Source organism: Notamacropus eugenii, chromosome 3 (genome assembly GCF_028372415.1).
Source record: "Notamacropus eugenii isolate mMacEug1 chromosome 3, mMacEug1.pri_v2, whole genome shotgun sequence".
NCBI lineage: Eukaryota > Metazoa > Chordata > Mammalia > Diprotodontia > Macropodidae > Notamacropus > Notamacropus eugenii.
Window position 1 is genome coordinate 138,479,135 of NC_092874.1, and position 22,701 is coordinate 138,501,835.

General features: G+C 34.9%; 1 protein-coding gene and 1 non-coding gene across 3 annotated transcripts in view; one reads left to right on the forward strand and one right to left on the reverse strand.

Annotated features, from left to right (window-relative positions):
• Positions 1–509: 509 nt before the first annotated feature.
• On the forward strand, positions 510–637 carry LOC140497930 (U6atac minor spliceosomal RNA). Its single transcript, XR_011964933.1, has one exon. It is a non-coding gene; the product is annotated as a U6atac minor spliceosomal RNA (small nuclear RNA).
• Positions 638–1,088: 451 nt separating this feature from the next.
• Positions 1,089–22,701, reverse strand: part of MDFIC (MyoD family inhibitor domain containing) — a 129,596-nt gene continuing 107,983 nt past the window's right edge. For both annotated transcript variants that reach the window (XM_072652983.1, XM_072652984.1), the window contains exon 5: positions 1,089–3,823. In XM_072652983.1, coding sequence (XP_072509084.1) covers positions 3,576–3,823 — 248 coding nt within the window. In that variant the 3' untranslated portion in view covers positions 1,089–3,575. The remainder of the gene's footprint in view (positions 3,824–22,701) is intronic.

A 22,701-nucleotide genomic window follows, 5' to 3' on the forward strand; every position in this document is an offset into this window, starting at 1 on the left:
ACTGCAGGTGAATAGAGTTGGTTTATCCACAGTAATATAACAAACATCAAAATTATTATTCTCTAAGATAAAGTCAAAGGTTTCCTAAAGCAGTGAGCTTGATCATTTGCTTAGTCAAACACCAACTATCCTAAGATATTAAGTTAAATATTACTTATATAATGTGATGGATAATCCTCTAGAATAATTTGAACATTTTTGATGATTTTCATTCTCATGAGATCCATTAAACCTAACATTCACAAAGCACTACTTGTGAATGATCAGTCTATTTGATCATACAGAAAAAGTTAGCTTTTTAATAAGCTAAAGGTGAAAATTTTAAAGTTGATCATGAGAAAATTTGTCAAGTCAAATTCAGTTTACACAAATTTATGACAGATTTTTAAATAACGCAAACCTCTGATGTCAGAATGCACTTGTGTCCACACGAGTTCATTTATGTCCAAGTATCATATCTGAGTGATATAACCAGCAAAGTCAGTCTTCAGGAAAAAAAATGCAACAGGGTGTTGTAAGAAAGGAGAGAAGGTTAGCACTCCCCTTGATAAGGATGGAAGAGGTCCTAGTGGCCTTTACAACACATATACGGTTAAGGCATTGCCACCTACTCTGTGGCATGTAACCATATTTTTGAATTGCTTGCTTCCCAAAAAGAATGGGTGGGGAGGGAGGAATGAAGAGAAGTTGGAAGTCAAGGTTTTAGAAACAACTGTCGAGTATTATTCTTACTACTAGGAAATAAGAAATACAGGTAATGGGGTACAGAAAGTTATCTGGCCCTACAGGATAAAAGAGAAGATGAGGACAAGGGAAGGGAGGGATGTTAGAAGAGAGGGCAGATTGGTGATAGGGGCAATTAGAATGCTCGGCGCTTTGGGGAGGGGGGAGGGGAGAAATGGGGAGAAAATTTGGAACCCAAAATTTTGTGAAAATGAATGCTAAAAGTTAAATAAATAATTTCAAAAAATAAAAAATAAATAAATGTAACAGGATAAAACAAATTTCTAGTCTTAAATCAAAACAAAAAGCATTAAAAGAGAAAATAAAAATCAATGAAACAGTTTGACATGAAAATATGCCAATGATTCAATATAAAGCTGTTGTTTCTTTAATTTCAAAATAGTGTTCTTTAGGATAATACAAGATCCAGTTAATATAAAATTCAAACACCATATTACCAATTTTTTAAAAAGGGGGTTAGAAATCCCCTCCAAAAAAAAAACTTTAACTGTAAACTACAGAACTTCATCACAATTTCCATAGTATCCAACAGAGTATTTTTTACACAGAAATTCTGAAATTGGTGCTCAAAAGTACAATTTCACATTTATCTACTTTTATTTTTGCCTTGTTTTTAACTATGCAAGGTGCTTACAAAATGATTGCCTGAAGCAGACAAAAGAGAATTTTGAGAATATAAAAATGAAATCCCACTACCCAACTAATGTTCTCTGCTATAGAGACATATATTACAAAAATGCTGATATTTCTATAGAAAATAGCAGAATACATTTAAATAGCAGACATCACTCAGTCAAAAATTGTCAGGAAAAAAATGAAATAATCTGATAATTCCAGGTCATTAGGAAACTTTATATGTCTATACAGATGATACTCATAATCTGTAATGTTTGATATATCTACTGAGTATATGGAATGTTAGGCTTGGGTACATATAAATATTGAGATTCTGATTATGTATAAAATACTACAAAGCTCTTATATTTGGTTTAACAAATAGAAGGCATTTTTTAGGAAAAGAGGGGGAAAAGATGTTTATTAGCACTCTATTTTAAATTCAATAGCTCAAAAGTCTTCAGTTTGAAAAATGCACTACAAGGGAGAATAAAGACATTTTGTTGTTGCTGTTTTGCTTATTTTAAGTTCTGCAATACATGAAATAAGACAACTAGGTGGCTTAGGGGATAGAACACTGGACCTGGAATCGGGAAGACCTGTGTTCAAATACACCCTTTGACACTTATTATCTGTGTGATCCTGGGCAAGTTACTTAACTTCTGTTTGCCTTAATCCATAGGAGAAGGAAATGGCAAACCACTCCAGAATCTTTATCAAGAAAACCCTATGGGCAGTATGGTCCATGGGGCCACAAAGAATCGGACATAACTGAATGACACCAACAATACATGAAATAACTTTCAGCTACGTTTCATGAAAGGGACATGGTAACATGGTACTGGAAGGTGACTGGAAACGGGCCAGCGAATTAATTTGGTCAGCCATAGTGAGACACACTGTACAATGACTCGACACTGTGACGTCATTTTGGTCGTCTTCAATTACAAAAGACAACAATGGGGAATGAGAATGGGGTAAGCAATAAATTAGATAACATAGTGAGAAATATCAATCCAAAATTGTACTTCCATAACCTCTACAAAAAATTACATTAAATCAAACTTAACAATCTGGAAAAAAAATCAATACATGGTAGGAAAACATAATCCTCATTCTAACAGAACATACACAAACGCTGAAAGTCTCAAAACAGCTATAACACTCCTTGTCTTTTCCTACTTTCCCAATACATAAGGTGAATATATAGCATGTGTAGTTGATGATTTGGTTAATTTCAAATCTAATCAAGTCACAATGGTGGAAATAGGAATTCTCATTGCATTGTTAAGGAATGGATTGTAGTAACTGCTCTTTATATAATCTGCTGTTTTAAAACTGATTAAAATCCAACAGAAACCAAAACAATTCCAGAAATGCAAAGACTCACAAAAAATAGCAGTTTCAAATGAAACTGCAAATTTACCAGTGATGCTCCTCATGTTGGCACTGGCATTTCCCCACTCTGAAAATACTGTATCAGCTTCATGAGTCTTTTCTTTTATCAACATAGAATCTCATAATGAAACCAAAAATACTATAATCAGCTATAACAAGATACATATTTGGTAAATCTTAGCCAACATATTTTTTTTCTAAATACTGTATTTCTTATTGCTTTAAAATGACTATGTATACTTAATTGTAACTGATTAAGAGTACAGAGTTTTCATCTTGACCTCTAAAGTTTGGTATGAAACTAAATTTTTCAAGTAGCAAATGTGGAAAGCCTCTGAGACCTGACTTCCCATAACTCTGTTTTTAAGACAGCTTTGAGTTTGTTCTCTCTAATTTAAACCACAAAGAACAGTTCATTTTAAACATTAATAGACAAATAACAAAAATAAATTTTCTTTTTTAAATACTCATTTAGAAATAATGTGTTTGGAGGAAGGAGGCTTCTAGGAATGGTTATCACAAATCTAGCTAAAAAGTAGGAGAAAAATGAATATTTGTGTTTTTTTCTTTCAAAATCTCCATCATTTAAAGCAACCTATTAAAGAAAAAAATAGCAGTTATAATTTCACATATAAAACCATACACATTTGACTATGATATGGAGTTCTCAAAGATTCTTTAAAAAGAGGGAGAAAACAGTGCAAGTAACTGTGTTGTTTCATGAGAATCTTGTGATGCTTTTCTCCCCCTTTAGGAGAATTTAAAAATAAAACAACAAAAACTCCAGTTTTGAACAGAATAAAATAAGGGATAAATATTTATGATGGGAAACAAATTCCACAGCATTCCATACAGATTTCTAAACAGTCTGATGATTCACAACAGGCATCCATTATACCACAATCCATGTCACAAGGGCAATTACAGTCATCTCCTACTTCATCACCACAGCAACAGCAGCAGGCCTCCGACGTACAGATGCCACATGACGCTTGTCCTAAAACGATATTGCAGAGGGTCAGGAACTCACAGAACAAGCAGGCCAGGATACAGTGAACACAGCAGTCTTCATAATGTTCATCCAATTGGGAAGCATACCATAAAGAGAAAGGGAAAGAAAAAAAATAATAACACGTCAATAGAGAAATAACGACAACAGATTAAAAAAAAAGAGCGGCAATCTGCGTGCCAGCCAAGGGTCCCTTTTTCCTATCAAATGCTAAAAAGGAACAAAGATCATCTGCATTAATCATACGGCTCCTGAAATGTCATAATTAGAAAATGGCATCAATAGGAGATATAAGGGAAAAGATTGATTTGATTGATTAGGCAGGCTACAAGTGAAAGGAGCTACAGTTTCTCTGTCACCTAGGGAACTTAAGTTTCTGATCAGGGAAACTTTCCCAATTCCCAGCCTGACCCAAACTCCACTCTACAGTCCTTGTGTCATTATTTCCCATGCTCACACTCCTTCAAATCCCTCAGCCACCTCTACCCCCATTTACTGAGCTTTCCATCACTTGGGAGTAGTAATCAAATCAATTCATTGCTTAGAAAGGACATGTCAAACAATCACGCTAAACTAACTCAAAGTTTGTTCTCTGAACACAATATTTAAACAAGTTCTCTCAACTTGAAGCAATCCCTTTCCTCAATGAGTTTACACTTTAATAAGGAAGAATAGCCCATCGAAAGGAGTATAGGCTGAGACTGTTTTTCCTTTTATTTTTTTTTTTTATTTGGGTAGGCAGGATATTCTCAGCACTTAGCTGGAAATTCTAAGTACTTAAATGCTTTTTCACTCATTCACCCATTCATCCTAGGGTAGTAGTGAGTTCCTCTTCACTGGAGGCCTTTCAAAAGAGGCTGGATGACAACATGTTGCAGATGGTTAAGAGGATATTCCTGTTCAGGTATATGACTAGTCTATCCTTTCCAACTCTGACATTCAGTGATTACAACTAATTTTTTCTTTAATTATCAGAATGAAAATGGGGCAGTGATGGAATTGGCAAGCCTATTTTCAATTATAAATGTGATTCTGTTTTCTTTTTCTTTTATGCTGCTATCTGCTCTAGGTTTAATTTCAAGGTAAGCCTTTTGATGGCATGAATAGGTCATGTTACTCTATAATGATTTTAAAGGTCCTGTCATGTTATGAACATGCAGTATTTTTGTAATAAGGTGTTGTTTTTGTTGTTGAGTTGTTTTCAGTCGTGTCTGACTCTTCATGACCCCATTTGGGGTTTCTTGGCAAAGATACAGGAGTGGTTTGCCATTTCCTTCTCCAGTTCATTTCACAGATAAGAAGAAACTGAGGTAAATGGGGTTTAAGTGACTTGCTCAGGGTCACATAGCTAGTAAGTGTCTTAAGTCAGATTTGAACTCAGGAAAATGCATCTTCTTGACTCCAGGTCTGGCATTCTATCCAGTGTACCATGTAGCTGCCCCTTTGCAATAAATAAGTAATGTTAAATAGGCAACAGCTCTTTAAGCAAAAAATCAATGTACCCAATATATAGCATATTTCAGCCCCTTTCAGAAAAACCCCAAGCCATACTTCCAAGTATACATTTTACTATCTTCCTCTGTGCTTACCTTTGCATTAAAATCACAAAATGCTGATATACTGTTCATTTCCAATTCTACCTGGAACAATTTACATTTCAAGATTTATAGAGGCAGTTTACAAAAAGTCACCTGGAGATGTAAAAGCAACTCAGCTTTCATAAAACCCTGATGAATACCTACAGACATTGCTAAATGTTTAGTAGTTGTGTTTATTATTGTCATTACTTAACACTTATTGCAAATCCATATGTCATTTTTTTTAAAGCAACAGCCCAATTGTGGCAGGCTGTTTCTAAGACTGGCTAGGTTTTGCAACAAACCTATTAGAACGCTGGCTGAATCCCACAGGCACTAAGAGTGGGTGCCAATGCCTTATGTACACACATTAGTAATATAAAAGTTAATATAATAGAGAGTATTCATTCTAACTTGGCAGTTCCCAGACTGGCTTCTAATTAAGCAAGAAATTTTACATGATATTGTATGTACAGATAAGAATCTGGTTCTACCAGAAAGATCTGGTGTGGCTTAGTTCTGTAATGAGGAGTAAATATCTATTCCCATGTAAATAAAAGAACATTAAAAATTGTCACAACAAGTCAATTCAAAGTTAAATTTAGATACACAGTGAAGTAGTCCTTGAAATATGAGAAGTGATGGCATACAGTGAAACATCTTGTTCTAAAGAATGTATATGTTAACAAGAAGACTAAAATCTTTATGTAGAAAATTAGCAAATTATGTAGAAAAATATGAAGTCCAAAGAATGAGTTGGCATTATCAAATAAAGGACAGCTCTTTTGTGAAATCAGAAAACTGTGGGTCAAATCACATCCACTAAAAACATAACCAATATATTAATACCCAACAACTTAATGAGTTGCTGACTTGCACTGTTGTAAAGAATTTCTGTACTGGGAGTTCTATGTACCAATGAAATCATAAGCTTGGACCAAAAAAGAAAAGAAAAGCTGTTAGCAAACAAGAAATTCACTTGCTCTGAGACTATTTATTTATCTATAAATTAAGAAAGTTGAACTAGATAACTTTTTTCTTTTTTATTTCTTTTTCTTTTTTCTTTATTAATTAACTTATTTTTAGTTTTCAACATTCATTTCCATGAGATTTTGAGCTCCAAATTTTCTCACTATTTCTCCCCCCCTCCCAATATGGCATGTATTCTGATTACCCTTCCCCCAGTCTGCCTTTCCTTTTATCACCCCCCCCCCCTTATTTCCTTTCCCCTTACTTTCTTGTAGGGCAATATAGATTTTTATACCCCATTACCTCTATATCTTATTTCAGTCATGTCTGACTCTTCATGACCCCATTTGGGGTTTCTTAGTAAAGATATAGGAGTGGTTTGCCATTTCCTTCTCCAGCTCATTTCACAGATGAGGAAACTGAGGTAAATGGATTTAAGTGACTTTCTCAGGGTCACAGAGCTAGTCTGAGGTCAGATTTGAACTCAGGAAAATGAGTCTTCTTGACTCCAGGTCTGGCATTCCATCCAGTGTACCATTTACCTGCCCCTTTATAATAAATGAATAATGTTAAATAGGCAACAGCTCTAAGCAAAAACTCAATATACCAAATATTTAGCATATTTCTGCCTCTCTCAGAGAAACCCCAAGCCATACTTTCACGTATATATTTCACTATTTTCCTCTGTGCTTACCTTTGCATTAAAATCACAAAATGATGGTGTATGTAGAAACAATTTTTTAACATTTGTTTTTAAAACTCTGAGTTCTAACTTCTCTCCCTTCCTCCCTCCCCATCCACCCTCACTGAGAAGGCAAACAATTCAATATAGGTTATACATGTGTAGTTATGCAAAACACTTCCATAATAGTCATGTTGAGAAAGACTAACTATATCTCCCTCCATGTTATCCCACTCCCCAGTTACTCTATTTTCAAGTTTAACCATGTACCTAGATAACTTTTAAAGTCCTTTTCAGCTTCAAAAACCTCTGTGGTCCTGTGTATTCAAGTAAATTACATATAGTTCAGAGTAAAAGACTGATATAAGCATGAAAGTTCTTGTAAAAAAATGTGGAACTTGAATAAGACCCTAAAGGAAAAGTAGGAAAGGGACTAGAAATAAAAGTTTAGATTTGGTGTTGTGTTAAGGAATCCTTGATTTTCTGAGAGGGGAGATGGGACAGATATGATAAAAGCAGTATTTAAAGAAAATGAGCGTGGAATTCAATTCAGTATATAAGACCTTGAAAAAATTCAAATCCAACACCTATTTCTGTTAAAAAAAATAGAATGCAGATGAATAAATAAATCTTTATTCCATATTATAACATAATGTATTAGAAGCATCTTTCTGAAACCAGGAGTCAGCATGATATATAACAAAAAGAATCCAGAGGCTTGTTCAATAAGATTTGAGTAAAATGAGAATACCAATATCATTATTACTATTTGGTACAGTGCTAGATATGCTAGTTATAGCCTAAGACAAGAAAAAAGAAAATAAAAGAATAAGTATTGGCAAAGAAACAAAAGTTGCTTTTACAGATGATATGATGGTTTGTTTAAAAATAAACAACCTAGAGAATCAACTAAAACTTAACTGAAACAAAATAAAACCTCAACAAAGTAACACGAGATGAAATAAATTCACCTACATTATCTGAATTTCTACGTTACCAATAAGACTAAACAGAAGGAATCAGAGAGAGAAAATCCATCTAAAATAATTACAGAATATGTAAAATATTTGCGAATATACCTGTACAGACACACATAGGTACTATATGAACAAACTACAAAATATGGAAATCAACAGACCTAAATAACTAGGTAGTCTGAGCCAATATAATAAAGATGGTAATATTATCTACATTAATTTACTTATTCAGTGCTGTTCCAATCAAACTACCAAAATATTATTAGAACTAGGAGAAAAAAAATTCATCTGACAACAAAGGTCAAGAATTTCAAAGGAAATAATAGGAAAAAAGTGAAAAGGAAGGAGGCTTAGCAGTGCTAGATTTCAAACTATACTACAAAGCAGTTATCATCAAAATGATTTGGTGCTAGTTTAAAAAAATGATTGATACATGGAATATATTAGGAGCACAGCATCCAGAAGCATATGAATACAGTAGCACAGTGTTTGACAAAGCTGAAGACTTCAGTTGCTGGGGGGTAAGAATTCATTAACTGCTAGAAAAACTGGAAAGCAATTCTGGCTGAAATTCGGGTTTGGACCAACATTATGTACTTGATCAAATGGACACGTGATTCAGACATAGAAGTTCACATCAGAAACAAACTAGCAAAGAAAAAATTACCTTTCAGTTCTATATAGAGAGTCCATGATCTAACAAGCGATAGGGGGAATCATAGAAGATAAAATGGATTTGATTATACGAAATAAAAAGGGGTTTTCACAAGGAAAAAAAAAACAATGCAGCTAAAAGTAGAAGAGAAGCAGCTAACAGAGGAAAACAACTTTACAGTAAATTTCTCTGAAAAGTTCTCATTTCCAAAATACATAAGGACCTCATTCAAATCTATACAAACAAGAGCCATTCCCCAAAAGATATGCGGCCAAAGGATATAAACAATTTTCAGAGGAAGAAAATCATGCTATCAATGGCCAAATTTAAAAAAAATAAAAACTCCAAATCACTAATAATTAGGGAAATGTAAATTAAAGTAACTCAGATTCTACCTCATATCCATCAAACTGTCAAAGATCACAAAAAGGGTAAGAAAAAATTGTTGGAGGAGCTGCAGCAAAATAGCCACACTAGACTCATTATGCTAGGGAAGCTAGTGAAATTGGTGCAGCTACTCTGAGAAAAATTTGGAACTACACCCAAAAACATCAAGAGCACACTCAGTGACACCACTACTAGGTCCATACTTCAAAGAGATCAACATGTTTTTACTTTGGATATTTATATATACATATATAGCAAAGAATTTTATAGAGAGAGAGAGCAAAGAATTGGAAACTAAGGAGGCATATTGTTGCAGGTTAACAAATGAGAAAATGGCTGGTTTCAGAGAAATCTGGAAAGGCTGTATGAACTGATGCTGAAAGAAGTGAGAAGAAATGGGAGAATAATTTAGATAATTTAAATTAAATTTAAAAATAATTTAAATAATAAATTAAATAGTTTAAATAAATATTTCTTAAAAAGAAAGACAGTCTTGAAAGATTTGAGAACTCTGGTCAATACAATGACAACCATGGTTTTAGAGAATTAATTATGAAGCACCTATTTTCTGAGGGAAGTCATGGACCCAAGAAGCAAAATAAGATGTTTTTAGATTTGGCTAATGTAGGAATCTGTGTTACTTGACTATGCATATTGGTGCAAAGATTTTGTTTATATTTTCTTCCAGTGGGTGTAATGGGAAGGAAAGAGGAGATTGGGGGAGAGACAGAGGAAGGAAGGAAGGAAGGAAAGAAGGAAGGAAGGAAGGAAGGAAGGAAGGAAGGAAGGAAGGAAGGAAGGAAGGAAGGAAGGAAGGAAGGAAGGAGGAAAATAAATAAAAGAGGGTCTTTGAATCATTTTCTGACATTGAGGATACAGAGACTTTAAAAAACAACAAATTCATGGATTAAACATAGGAGAGCCATGAGAAAAGAAGGATCCATGACTATAGAACATGGAGGGGAAGATGATGATTCTCTGGTGATCTCAATTATATCTATATCCATGGTTTCAGTTGATTCCCTAATCAATCTACAATTCCAACCCTCTCCTTAGCTCCTGATTTGTATTTCAAATTGCCTACTGAATGTTTTCAATATGTGTGTGTGTGTAGCTGTATATAAGTATTTATATATGTATATGTATGTGTATATATGGTGTGCATACATGTATATATAGACAGATATATATATGTATGTATAAATATATATGTGTGTGTATGTGTATATATCTCTGTGTGTATGAACTCATGATTGAAAGCATATTTGATGCTTTTCTACCTTGTCCCGGACACACTACTCCATCAAGTAGACACATCATGCCAATTCTTTTTCCTTAAAATCTCTTCCATTCATGCCCTACTTGTAATTTACAGCTCCACTTTCCCAATTCAAGTGCTCAGTACTTAAACACCCCGGACAATATGTACTTCTTCCATGCAGTCGTCATTCATCCCCATCCCCAACAGGTCATTAAAAGCAATGTTAAAGGCTGGAAAGGATCTAGGAATCTAACGATGTTTCAGACTGGGAAACTGGGGTACATACTATCTGGTGTTAATTTCCATTGGTTACAAAGCTAATTAATGAAAGATTATGGACTAGAATAATATTGGGTCTCTCAAACCTAAATCTAAACCTCTTTCTCTATATGAATTTGCAGCTGATGGTCCTCTCTTACATTTATCATGCTATATTTCATGCTAAACTTAAAAACAAATTGTGATTTCAATAGTGTTGACATCCCCTCTACCAATGCATGTTGCATCCCATATTTGACTAAGTAGTTTCAAAAACAGCTGTGATAAAAAAAAAAAAACAATTCATACTGTAGTCAACCTAGTGAACTCTCTGAACTTAGCTAAGCTAGTACTTAAAAGACAAACATTTGCTATCACTAAGTCTCACTTGAAACCTTTCCAGATAGGCAGGACATTCTTTTTTTCAAGATAGCTGATATTTCCTTTCTGTGTCTACAAGATTCAAATATGCAAGGGACTTCAGAGATAATCTAGTTCAACTTCCTCATTTTTATACCTGTGGAAACAAAACCCTTGTGAGATGAAGGTCACAAAGCTAGTTATTGGCAGGGTCAGGATTAGAACCTAGTTCTCCTATTTCCTAGTCCAGTGTTCTTACAGGAAAATGGAGAAGATCTCCTTAGAACTGAAAAGTCAGAATGCCCCACTACAACTTTTAGAGACATTCTAATTATAATTCAAAAAAGAAACAAGCAAGTGTTTATTTTAAACAGGAAAGAAAGTCTAGCTTTGGCGTAGTGGAAATAATTATTTGTTGTTTTGAAAATGAGGACTTTTTTTTTTCAACTCTAGGAGTAGGGCCTATTTTTGTCATTCTTTCCATTTGCAGTAGTAAGGTTAAAGCTGTTTCTAGAAATTGGATGATGCATTATAAATGGTGTCCGGGGAGGGAGACTGGATATAAATACAAAAAATTCCTGCTGGTTGACTTGTTGCCCATCTATCTTTTTTAGCCTTTGCTCACTGTCTAAAACTTCAGACCTGGTCCCTTTCTCTTCCAAAGATTATTCTGAAATTTAATTTTGAGGAAGAGAATTGAGAGCAACTGTTAACTCTCAGCAAATAAGTAAAGGTTTAGACAAATGATTTAATACTGAGAAGTGACATCACTCATTGTAAAAGCCTGATAAAATTTAGATAATAATCTATTTGAAAAATCAGGGACTCTTTTAATCAAGAAGATATGCCAATCTGGAAATGACAAATGACAATAATGAAAACTTCTGCATCCTTGGCACTGTGGGGGCCAAACTTTGAACCAACCAGAAGGGAACTCTAGGTCCAATGGAGGATTTCAAAAGATTAAGTTCTCAGTAAAGTGTTCACAAAACTTTCTTTGAACAATCACTGTTACTGGAAAAAGCAATACAGCCCCTTTTCTGGAAACAGATTTCTATGAATAGATACCGGAAAGAAGTCACAAACCAGAAGGAACAGATTTTTAAAGATCGAAGTGATAAAGGATTAAAAAAAAGTAGACCAAAATTTTACTAGAAATAGTTTCATTTTCTGTACTTTACAAGCATAAAGCTTTCAGTAGCATGCAGCATACACTAGGTTCTAAGTGAAGCGATTTAATCATCTGGGTTTTTTTTGTCTTTCTTTTTCCTAGCCAATAACACCTTCCTTCCATCCCTTTTCTCTGATTTGGAATTGTTCTGCGTAAGTTCATTTGTGGCCTCAGACAAAGAGAAGACTAAAAGTAAATTTAGGAAGTAATTGTTGTTTATAGCTTGTTTTTTGCTATAAGGTAAACAAAACAATACCAGTCATACTATGAGAATTAGTAGGATTGTGTCTTTATGTAAATCATGAAAAAAGGACAAGGGTACTTCTAATATAAACTTTTTTTCCTGAGAAAGTATTTTAGGAAAATAGTGAAAAAAAGACATAATTAGAAAATATAAATATAGAAGTACAAATATTCGAATTATTGGTTCCTCAAAGAGGGGATATTTCTTCCATAACATATAATCATGTAATTCTTTGTCTGCAAGAAATATCATTTTATTTTCCTGTTGTCGAAGATTTAACATTCAGTGGTTTTATGAAGTGATATGCACAAGCTACTTCCAAAATGTTTGGCTTCTAATGAACAGACTGGTTTCAAGAAAGGATGACTTTGAGTTCACATAAGCACTTCATAATTCATTGTACTAAAAAAAAACAGGAAAAGCTCAGCAAGAGCAAAACTAAAACCTCTTATTAATTATGGTAAAACAAAGGAATATATGAACAGCAAAATAGCAAAAAATATAGAAAAGGAAATCTTTAGACATATTCTAGAAAAGAAAAAAATGCAATGAATTGAAATGAACAGAAACAATGACCTTTTAGTCAACTAAAAGATGTTTGGATTAAGAATGTTGAGTTATTTCTAAAACTAGTAAAAGTAAAAAGTGCAAACTTTTTAAAGAGAACCCCAAATGACTAGTGCCCACATCTGTGTCTTCTACAGAAAAGAACTAGGCTATGCTCTAGATAAATCGATACTTAAAAAAAAAAAAAAAAAAAAAAACCAACAACTGGTTTCTATATTTTAGAAAAGGAAATTTTAAACATTTCCAAATTTTCAAAACTGACTGCCCCAATCAAAACATTGCTGGAAATCTGTGATTAAAAAATATGTAAATAAGGAATGAAAGTTAAGAAACATTCACTCTGTAAAACTCTTTTATCTTTCTTTGGTTTCCTTTTTGTAAAAAAAAAAAAAATTTATAAATATATATTACAGGATGTTCTGAATATCTGTGAAACTGACAGTGAATTCTGAGAATAGTTATGAACAAATACTCATGTTAATAAAGATTAGAGTATGAACTCCTTCTCTATATGCTAACCTCAACAAAGTTTCTTTTGATCGACAATAACGAAAAAAGCCTCTTCCAACTGCCTGAGCTCCCTAACTTAGATGTAAATCATAACCCACACAACAGAGGAAATCATATCCAACTAATATAACTGTATTATACAATATTATGTATGATACAATATTGTATCACATACAATAATTATATACAACTAACATAAGTTGTATATATTATGCATACAACTGAAGAAAAATATATGTATATGTAATTGTAATGGATTAACAACTGTAATCAAACACTTGTTAACACTAAAGGTTTCAACTATACACACAAATTAACAAAACAAACATAAATTAACCAATCCCATAGCTCTCAATATTCACACCTTAGCTATTTGTGATTAGTATTTTAGAAAGTTACACTAGGATTAAATGAGAGCAGTCCAATAGTTCCAAATTCTTGGAGGCTGTGGTTGCTCTCAGAACAACGATAAAGCAACTCTCTGTACCATGGAAGCTCCATTCAGGTCCAGTCATTATTCTTTCCCTATATTATTTTATTTAAAGGCTACATATAGAAATCAGGGCTTAGGTAACAAGATGTGAATATGAAAGTCTGCAATTTCTTCACACAAAATTAGAAAGCAGACCATAAGAGGATTCAGTCATCCTGGATCACAGCAGACATTGCTAAGTCATTTATCTAGTTTCTGTGAATCCAGCTGTGGGGAATGAGGCCCAGACATCTCTAGGGAATTGCGCTCCTCAAGTGTGTGGGGGTGGGGAAATATTTACTAATATAGCACAGTAGCTCAGTTTCAAGTGGTTCAGTGTCTCCAAGCCAGAGGACTTGAAGTGTTTCTGGCCTGGAGCCCTAGATTGACCTACAGCCTAAATAAACTGGCCTGGTGTGCACGTATTACACAGAACCCTGTCCCAAATGACCACATATCATTTTAGTTAGAATACAGCCAAAAATGAGCAACATTTTCCTACAATGGGGAAGAAAATGAGATAGATCAAGTAGGTTTTTTGAAAAGTGTCAGAAAGACTTTATTAAGGAAAATTATAAGCAAACAGGGCAAGTATTCAGTTTCTATAGTGCTATCTGTTCCCTCAGGAACTAAAAGAAGAGTCTGGAAGCATCTTATTAAGCAATACAACACTCCTTTGAGGCAAGACTCAGGTGGTAACTATTGCTCTTCTCATTTTCTGAAAAAAAGTTATTAGAAGTAAACTCTCTATTAAAGTAAAGAGCACTTTATATTATATCCAATTTACATTATATCCAATTATATCCAACATGTAGATTATTCAGGTCCTTTGCTTTGATTCTTTACCATACTGCCTTAGCTTGGATGACTATTAAGTATTATCACTTCTACCACGAGGATCGCAGAATTTTAGTGATAGAAGGAGTCTCAAAGGTCATCTAGTTCTAGTCCAAGTCAGCTGAATGAGAGAGAAGGAAGAGTTGGACAGGAAGAGATGGTAAAACCAAAATCTATCATTGGCTAAAACAAACAACCCTAAAAATAAACTAAACTGAGCTTTTTGCAATATTTGTGGATTTCATTTGATGTACTCATCATTAAGAGTGTACTGTGGCTCTGTTTTATAGAGATTTGACATTTAGAACTGAGTACTGTTCATCTGAAAAGTTTTCAAGTCAATCAATGTTAAACATCTACTATGTGCTTACACTGGTATAAATGCATGAACAGTCCCTACCATCAAGTAGAGAAACTTGAAAACAATTAAGTAGAAACAAGATATATGCAGAATAATCTCAGAAGGAAGGCACTAACATGAGAAATGTTTCTTGTAGAAGTGAGATTTTAGCTGAAATTTGTAGGATGCCAGAGGAGTCAGGAGGCTGAGATGAAAGGAAAAAAATTCTAGGCATGGGAGACAGCTAGAGAAAATGCACTGAGTTGGGAAATCTTGCTTGGATAATTGAACAGCAGAGGAGAATCAATGGATTTTTTTCTCAAATAAACATTGTATTGAGGAGGAAAAAAGTAGAAAATTACTATGAATTTTCAACTTTGAGAGATACTACATAAATATTAGTGTCATAAGATTTCTATCTAAAGAAGGTTCCAAATGGATCCTTTTATGGTTCAACTCTTTAAAAGGGGGAGACCAGAAAGACAACATGTACAAATGGAGCTTATGAAAGATACAAGAAGAAACAAATGGGTTTACATTAAAATTATGGTTTGAGAGGAGGAAAAACTTCTTGACTAAGCCATGGCATAATTGGCTACCATGTTAAGCTATGGCATATTCATCCTTAGAAATTCTTATGAAGTCAACCATCTGTCCTGAGAGATTTAGTTATTTATCTAGAGTGGAACTACTTGACTTCCAGATCTACTGCTGTGTTTCAAAGATCAGCTATTCATTTTCATGAGAAAATAAAATGTACAAAATAAAAGTAAAATCCTACTTTAATATAAAAATATACACTATTACCCATATTAGGTTGGCTTGTTGAAAACAAATGCACTAAATAGGGAAGATTTTAGCTAATAATGAATCAATACATGCATTAGACATTTTAAAAATATTCTTCTAGAATATTTTCAATAGTTTATTGAACCTAGTGATAACATTTATGCACTGCTAAACCATATCTAGTTAACAATAAAAATTTGAAACTAAAATCTTATGGTTTAGCAAAATTGCATTTTTGATATTCCTTGTCTTTTAGATAGTCTGTTAAGTCATGCATTCACTTTAAGATCTACATGTCTATTTCACCTTTCCCCATCCTTTCTTTTAAATTTTGCTGATAGGCAGGGGTGGAGCCAAGATGGCAGAGTATAAAAAGCAATTAGTTGAGCTCTCCTAACATTCCCCCTCCAAACAACTTTTAAAAAATGCTTCAATTCAAATTCCTGAGTGGCAGAGCCAACAAAAGGTCAGAGTAAGACCTTTTGCCAATCCAAGACAAGATAGGATATAGGAAAGAGAGATTTGTGACATGGGGGAGGAGGCTGACCTGGATAAAACACCAATGCTGGTACTAGGTGGTAGCAAAAGAAATAGTAGCAGCTTTGGGAGCCCTTTACCCAGAAATGGTAGGGGGACCTAGCAACTAGTCAGAAAGAGATTGCAGGGTATCTCTGTGCCAACACTGGAAAAAGGATTAGACACTGGTAGCTCCACTACCTATACACACTTCTGGGTCAAGGGTAAGGAGAAGCACTTTTGGTCAACAGAAAGTGTAAACCCTGAGGAACAGTAATACTTCTAGTCCTAGGGGATTAGGGACCCTGAGGAACAGTATTGTTTCAAGACCCAAGAGAATAGGGATCCTGAGAAGCATTATTGATTACAATGTCCAGTGTGAATTTTGTGTTTGTCTTTCGTTTTTCAAGAAGACCATGACATCAGAGAAATGATGACATGACTTGCACTTGATTTTGTTTTGAGTGAGGGAGGGCTATGCAGGGTCACCAATCTCACTTTCTCTTCCTGAGCCATCTGGGTCCAGTGACCAGATATTCATCAGGATGACTGTAGATGGCTCTGGATGCAATGGGAAATCTTGGCCTTTTTAGGCTGGCCTTCACAGGTACTCACTTAGGGGGAAGTAACGGCCATTGAGTGAACAGTCCTCTTTAAGAAGTGGTCAGAGAATTGCCCTTTTAACAAACAAAAGGAAAAAGAAGTAAATTAGTAGAAACTGTTACTAGTGATAATCACTGTAAGCCAGCCATTAAGTGGAGCTTGGACAGGGATATATTGTTGTGCAGTCGATGGACTTCAGAGTACACTGGGTTTAAGGTTTTGGGAAAAGGAAGGAAGGAAAGGAGGAAGGAAGGAAGGCAGGGAGGAAGGGCGGAAGGAAGGAAGGACATCTAGCCAGTAAACCCCAAAGGAAGGGGAGAGAGGGACAGAAGGGAGAGGATGAACTGAGTTACCCAGTCCCCACTCAGGCACTTTGGTCTACTTACAGGTTGTGTTTGTCCTTCATTTTCAAAGAAGACCATGCCATCAGAGAAATGATAACATGACTTGTAGTTGACTTTATTTTGAGTGGCGGGGGGGGGGGGGGGGGGGGGCGCTGTGCAATGTCATCAGCCTCACTTCCTCTTCCTGAGTCATCTGGATCCTGTGACCAGATATTCAACAGGATCACCCAAAATGTATGTGGGGTGAGTTGAGGGCAGGGTGGGATAGTGAGGAGAGAACAGAGTACACACCTATACACATAAAGTATAATGGGACAGTGCAATCAGAAAAGTGTGAACAAAGTTCTAAGGAATTTTAGTAGAGAAACAATGCCCACTTAAGTAGTCAAAGAAGGCTTCATGGAGAATATAACAATAAGGGGAGAAACTGGCCAGAGTATTTTGGAGCAGGAGAAGAGGAGAAGTAATTTTAAACCATGAGCAGCAAGAACAAAGATATGAAGATGGAGAGGGGCAGGAATTGTTTGGGGAACAAATAAATCCAGTTTCTCTGGGGCAAAGAAGCTGTGGATTCATGCAGTGAGAGATGAGATTGCCAGATAAGCTAAAGTTGAGCTTTAGAGGGTACTGAATGCTACCACACCTACTAAATATGAACTTTATTCTGTTGGTGATGGGGAACCACTGAAGGTTTTTAAGTGGTATCTCTAGTCAGAGCTATGCTTTGGAAGACCAATTTGTTATTCATGTGTAGGATGGATTGAAGGGGAGAAAAGACTCTAAGAGATGGGCTAAAAACTATTGTAAATGACCTGGCAAGAAGTAATGAGGACCTGTACTAAAGTGGTAGTAGTGAAGATGGAGAGGATGAGATGGACAGGAAAGACACCGTTAAGGTGGTATTGATAGGATGTAGTGACTAGATATATGTATAGGGACAAAGAGAGGTGAGGTAACCCACAAAAATGGAAAGGAATTAAAATGGATGCTGACATTTTAAGCCTAGGAGAATAGGGGTGCCATTAACAGAAACAGGAAAGTCAAGAGGAAGAGGAGGTTTTATGTTTATTTTAATTTTGCCCAAAGAGCTAGGACAGAATTTTCAAAATCAAGTAAGACTGGTAAAGGAAAAATTAGATAAATAAGTAAAAGCAAAGGAAGAAAATTATGAAAAGATAATGAATAGCTGGCAAAAAAGGTACATATGTATGTGTATGCACACACACACACACACACACACACACACACACACAAAACCCAAAGAAAATAACATTAAAAAAACAAAATTAGCTGAATAGAAAAAAGAGGTACAAAAATTCACTGATGAAAATTACTCCTTAAAAAGAAGAATTGGTCAAATGGAAAAAAAAAAGAAGCACAAAAGCTCATTGAAAATGAAAATTTCTTAAAAATCAGAATTGGGCAGGTAGAAGCTACTGACTCCATGAGACATCAAGACAGAATAAAACAAAGTCAAAAGGATAACAAAATAGATTGACAAGTGAAATGTCTCATTAGAAAAACAACTGACCTGAAAACAGATCAAGGAGAGAAAATTTAAGAATTAGTAGATTACCTGAAAGTTACCAGTAAAGAAAGAGTCTAGGCAACATACATCAAGAAATTGTCCAGGAAAATTGCTCTGATATCCAAGAACCAGAGTTAAATAGAAATTGAAAGAATCCACAGATCACTTCCTGAAAGAGATCTGTATTGTTAATGTACTTTAATGCATTTTTGCATAATGGAAAGATCTTTCCCATCTATTAATAGGCTGATGTGACCTGCTTAAGTCACATGGAAGCCTAAGTCACATGACTTTGAGTCACATGAAGCCTGTGGTGGGAGGAGTTTGCTGAATGGGTGGAACAGAAAGAGGTGGAGCTGGAGCAGAGCTGAGAGGAAGTTGGTCAGACTAGTCAGAGCTGGGAAGGACAGAGGAAGCAGGCAGCTGGCTGTGAGTGAGAGAAGGGCATTTTGCTTAAGGGAGCCTGTTTGTGGGAAGACCTGATAATGTGTAAAGACTTCTTGGTTACTATGATGGACTTCTTTGTTGCTATGATGGATTTGGCTTTCTGGTGTTGGGATTTGGCTTTCTGATGTTTGAATAAATGTTTTGGTTCGGGCTTCCATGTAGGGAGTCTATTACATTTTTTGATTCAGAACGGTGCTGGTATATTCATAGCCACCATAAGCACTGTGATGAAAACTCCGAGGCATATTATAGCCAAATTCCACAGCTCCCAGAGCAAGGAGAAAATACTTCAAGCAGCTAGAAAGAAACCATTCAAATACTGTGGAGCCACAGCCAATATCACGCAATATTTAGCTGCTACCACATTAAAGGAGCCAAAGGCTTGGAAGATAATATTCCAGAAGGCAAAACAGCTAGGATTGCAACCAAGAATAACCTATTCTGCAAAACTAAATATAATCCTACAAGGGGGAAAAATAGAAATTTAATGAAATAGAGGGTTTTTCAAGCATTTCTGATGAAAAGACCATAGATGAATAGAAAATGTGACTTTCAAATATAAGACCTAAGAGAAGCTTAAAAAGGTAAACATGAAAGAGAAATCCCAAGGAACTCAATAAGGTTAAACTGTTTATCTTTCTATATAGGAAGATGAAATGTGTAACTTCTAAGAACTTTACCATTATTAGCGTAGTTAGAAAGACTCTAAATAAAAAGAAGGTGCAGGAATTATATTCCAATTATATTGGACTGATGTAAAAAAAAATGAGTAGGTGAGAAAGATGGATGCCCTGGGAGAAGGAAAGGAGAGTAAGAACAGGAATAATTATCTCACATAAAAGAGGTGCAAGAAAGAGCTTTTACAGTGGAGGTGGAAAGGGTGAGGGTGGTGTAGAGTGAGCAATGCTAGAACCTCACTCATATCTAAATTGATTTAAAAAGGGAATATATATATATGTATATATATATATACTAATTATAAATATATTTTATACACACACTCTCACACACACACACACACATACACACATGAAATCTTATCTAACAGGGAAGCAGGAAGGGAAGGAGACAAGAGAATGTGGAGGGAAGTGATAAAAGGGAGAGCAGATAAAAGAAGGTAGTGGTCAGAAACAAAACAAACTTTAGAGGAGGGGCAGGATAAAAAGAGAAAGAAAGATAAACAGGAGAAAATAGGATAGAGGAAAAGGGGCAGTTAGCAATTATAACTGTGAATGTGAATGGGATAAAATGGAAGCAGGTGGCAGAATGGATCAGAAACCAGAATCCAACAATATGTTGTTGACAAGAAAGATACTTGAAACAGAGAGATACACATGGAGTTATAATAAGAGACTGGAGTAGAGTATATTTTGCATCAGGTAAAATAAAAAAGCCAGGGGTAGCAATCATGATCTCAGACAAAGCAAATGCAAAAATAGAGTTAATTAAAAGTGATAAGCAGAAAAACTACAACTTTAGCAAAGTTACAGGATAAAAAATAAATTTACCCACATAAATCATCACTTTTTTTTATATACTACCAACTAAGTTCAGCAGTAAGCGATAGCGATAAAAAGAGAAATTCCATTAAAATAACTACAGATAATGTAAAATGCTTGGGAGTCTACCTGCCAAGACAAACCCAGGGATTATATGAATACAATTATGAAAAATACAGTTATGAAAACACTTTTCACACATATAAAGACAGATCTAAACAATTAGAAAAATATTAATTACTCATGGGTAGGTCAAGCCAATATAATAAAAATTATAATTCTACCTAAGTTACTTCACTTTTTTGGGCTACACCAATCAAACAACCAAAGAATTATTTCATAAAGCTAGAAAAATTAGTAATAAAATTAATCTTGAACAACAAAAGGTCAAGAATATCTGGGGAATTAATGGGGGAAAAAGATTAAGGAAAGCTGCCTAGCATTTCTTCAAAGCATCATAACAGTTTGGTACTAGATAAGAAATAGAGTGGTGGATTAGTGGAATAGATTAGGTACACAACACATAGCAGTAAATGGCTATAGTAATCTAACGTTTGATAAACCCAAAGATACAAGCTTTTGGGGGAAGAACTCACTACTTGACAAAAATTGCTGGAAAAACTGGATTGCAGTTTGGCATAAATTAGGCATATATCGTTAATGTCATATACCAAAAATAAGGTCAAAATGGATAAGTTATTTAGACATAAAAAGGGATAGTATAAATGAGGGGAACACAGAAAAATGTACCTGTAGGATGTATGGATAAGGAAAGAGCTGATGACCAAATGAGAGACAGAGAACAGCAGAGAATGTAAAATAGCCCATTTTGATTCCTGCTGCTGTTGAGTCATTTTCAGTCATGTTCAGCACTTCATGATCCCATTTGGGGCTTCCTTAGAAAAAGATACTGAAGTGTTTGTCATTTCCTTCTCCAGCTCATTTTACAGAAGAAGAAATTGAGGCAAATAAGGTTAAGTAACTTTCCCAGGGACACATGGCTAAACAAGTGTCTGAGAACAGATTTGAACTCAGGAAGATGAGTCTTCCTTACTCTAGACCCAGCACTTTATCCACTGTGCCACCTAGATGAAATTAAAAAGCTTTTCACAAACAAAACTGATACAACCAAAATTAGAAGGAAAATAGAAAACTGGGTGGGGTGGGATTTTTACAGCAAGTTCCTCTGACAATGGTCTCATTCTCAAATATGTAGAGAACTGAGTCAAATTTATAAAAATAAGAGCTATTCCCCAATTGATAAATGGTCAAAGGATATGAATAGGTAGTTTTCAGAAAAAGATATCAAAGCTATCAATAGTCATCTGAAAAGATGTTCTGTCACAAATAATTGGAGAAATGCAAATTAAAACAACACTTAGATACTACCTCATACCTATCAAATTGACAAACATGACAGAAAAGGAAAATGACAAATGTTGGGAAAATTGGGATACTATAGCACTGTTGATGGGGTTGTGAACTTATCCAACCATTTTAGAGAACAATTTTGAACTATACCACAGGAATATAAAACTGTGTATCCCCTATGATTCAGTAATACCACTAGTTGTTCAGTATGCCAAAAAGACGAAGGAAAAGAGAAAATGAACTATCTGTACAAAAATATTTATAGGAGCTCATTTTGTGGCAGCAAAGAACTGTAAACTGAGGGGATGCCCAACAACTTGGGATCAGCTGAATATGCTGTGGCATATGATAGTGACAGAATACAACTGCACTGTAAGGATGATGGGCAGGATGGTTTCCAAAAACTTTAGTAAGACTTATATGAACTCATGCAAAATGAAGTGAGCAGAACTGGGAAAACATTGTACACAGTATAAGTAATGTTGCAAGGATGATCAGCTGTGAAACATTTAGCTTTTCTCAGCAATACAATGATCCAAGATAATTCCAAAGGACACATCATAAAAAGAGC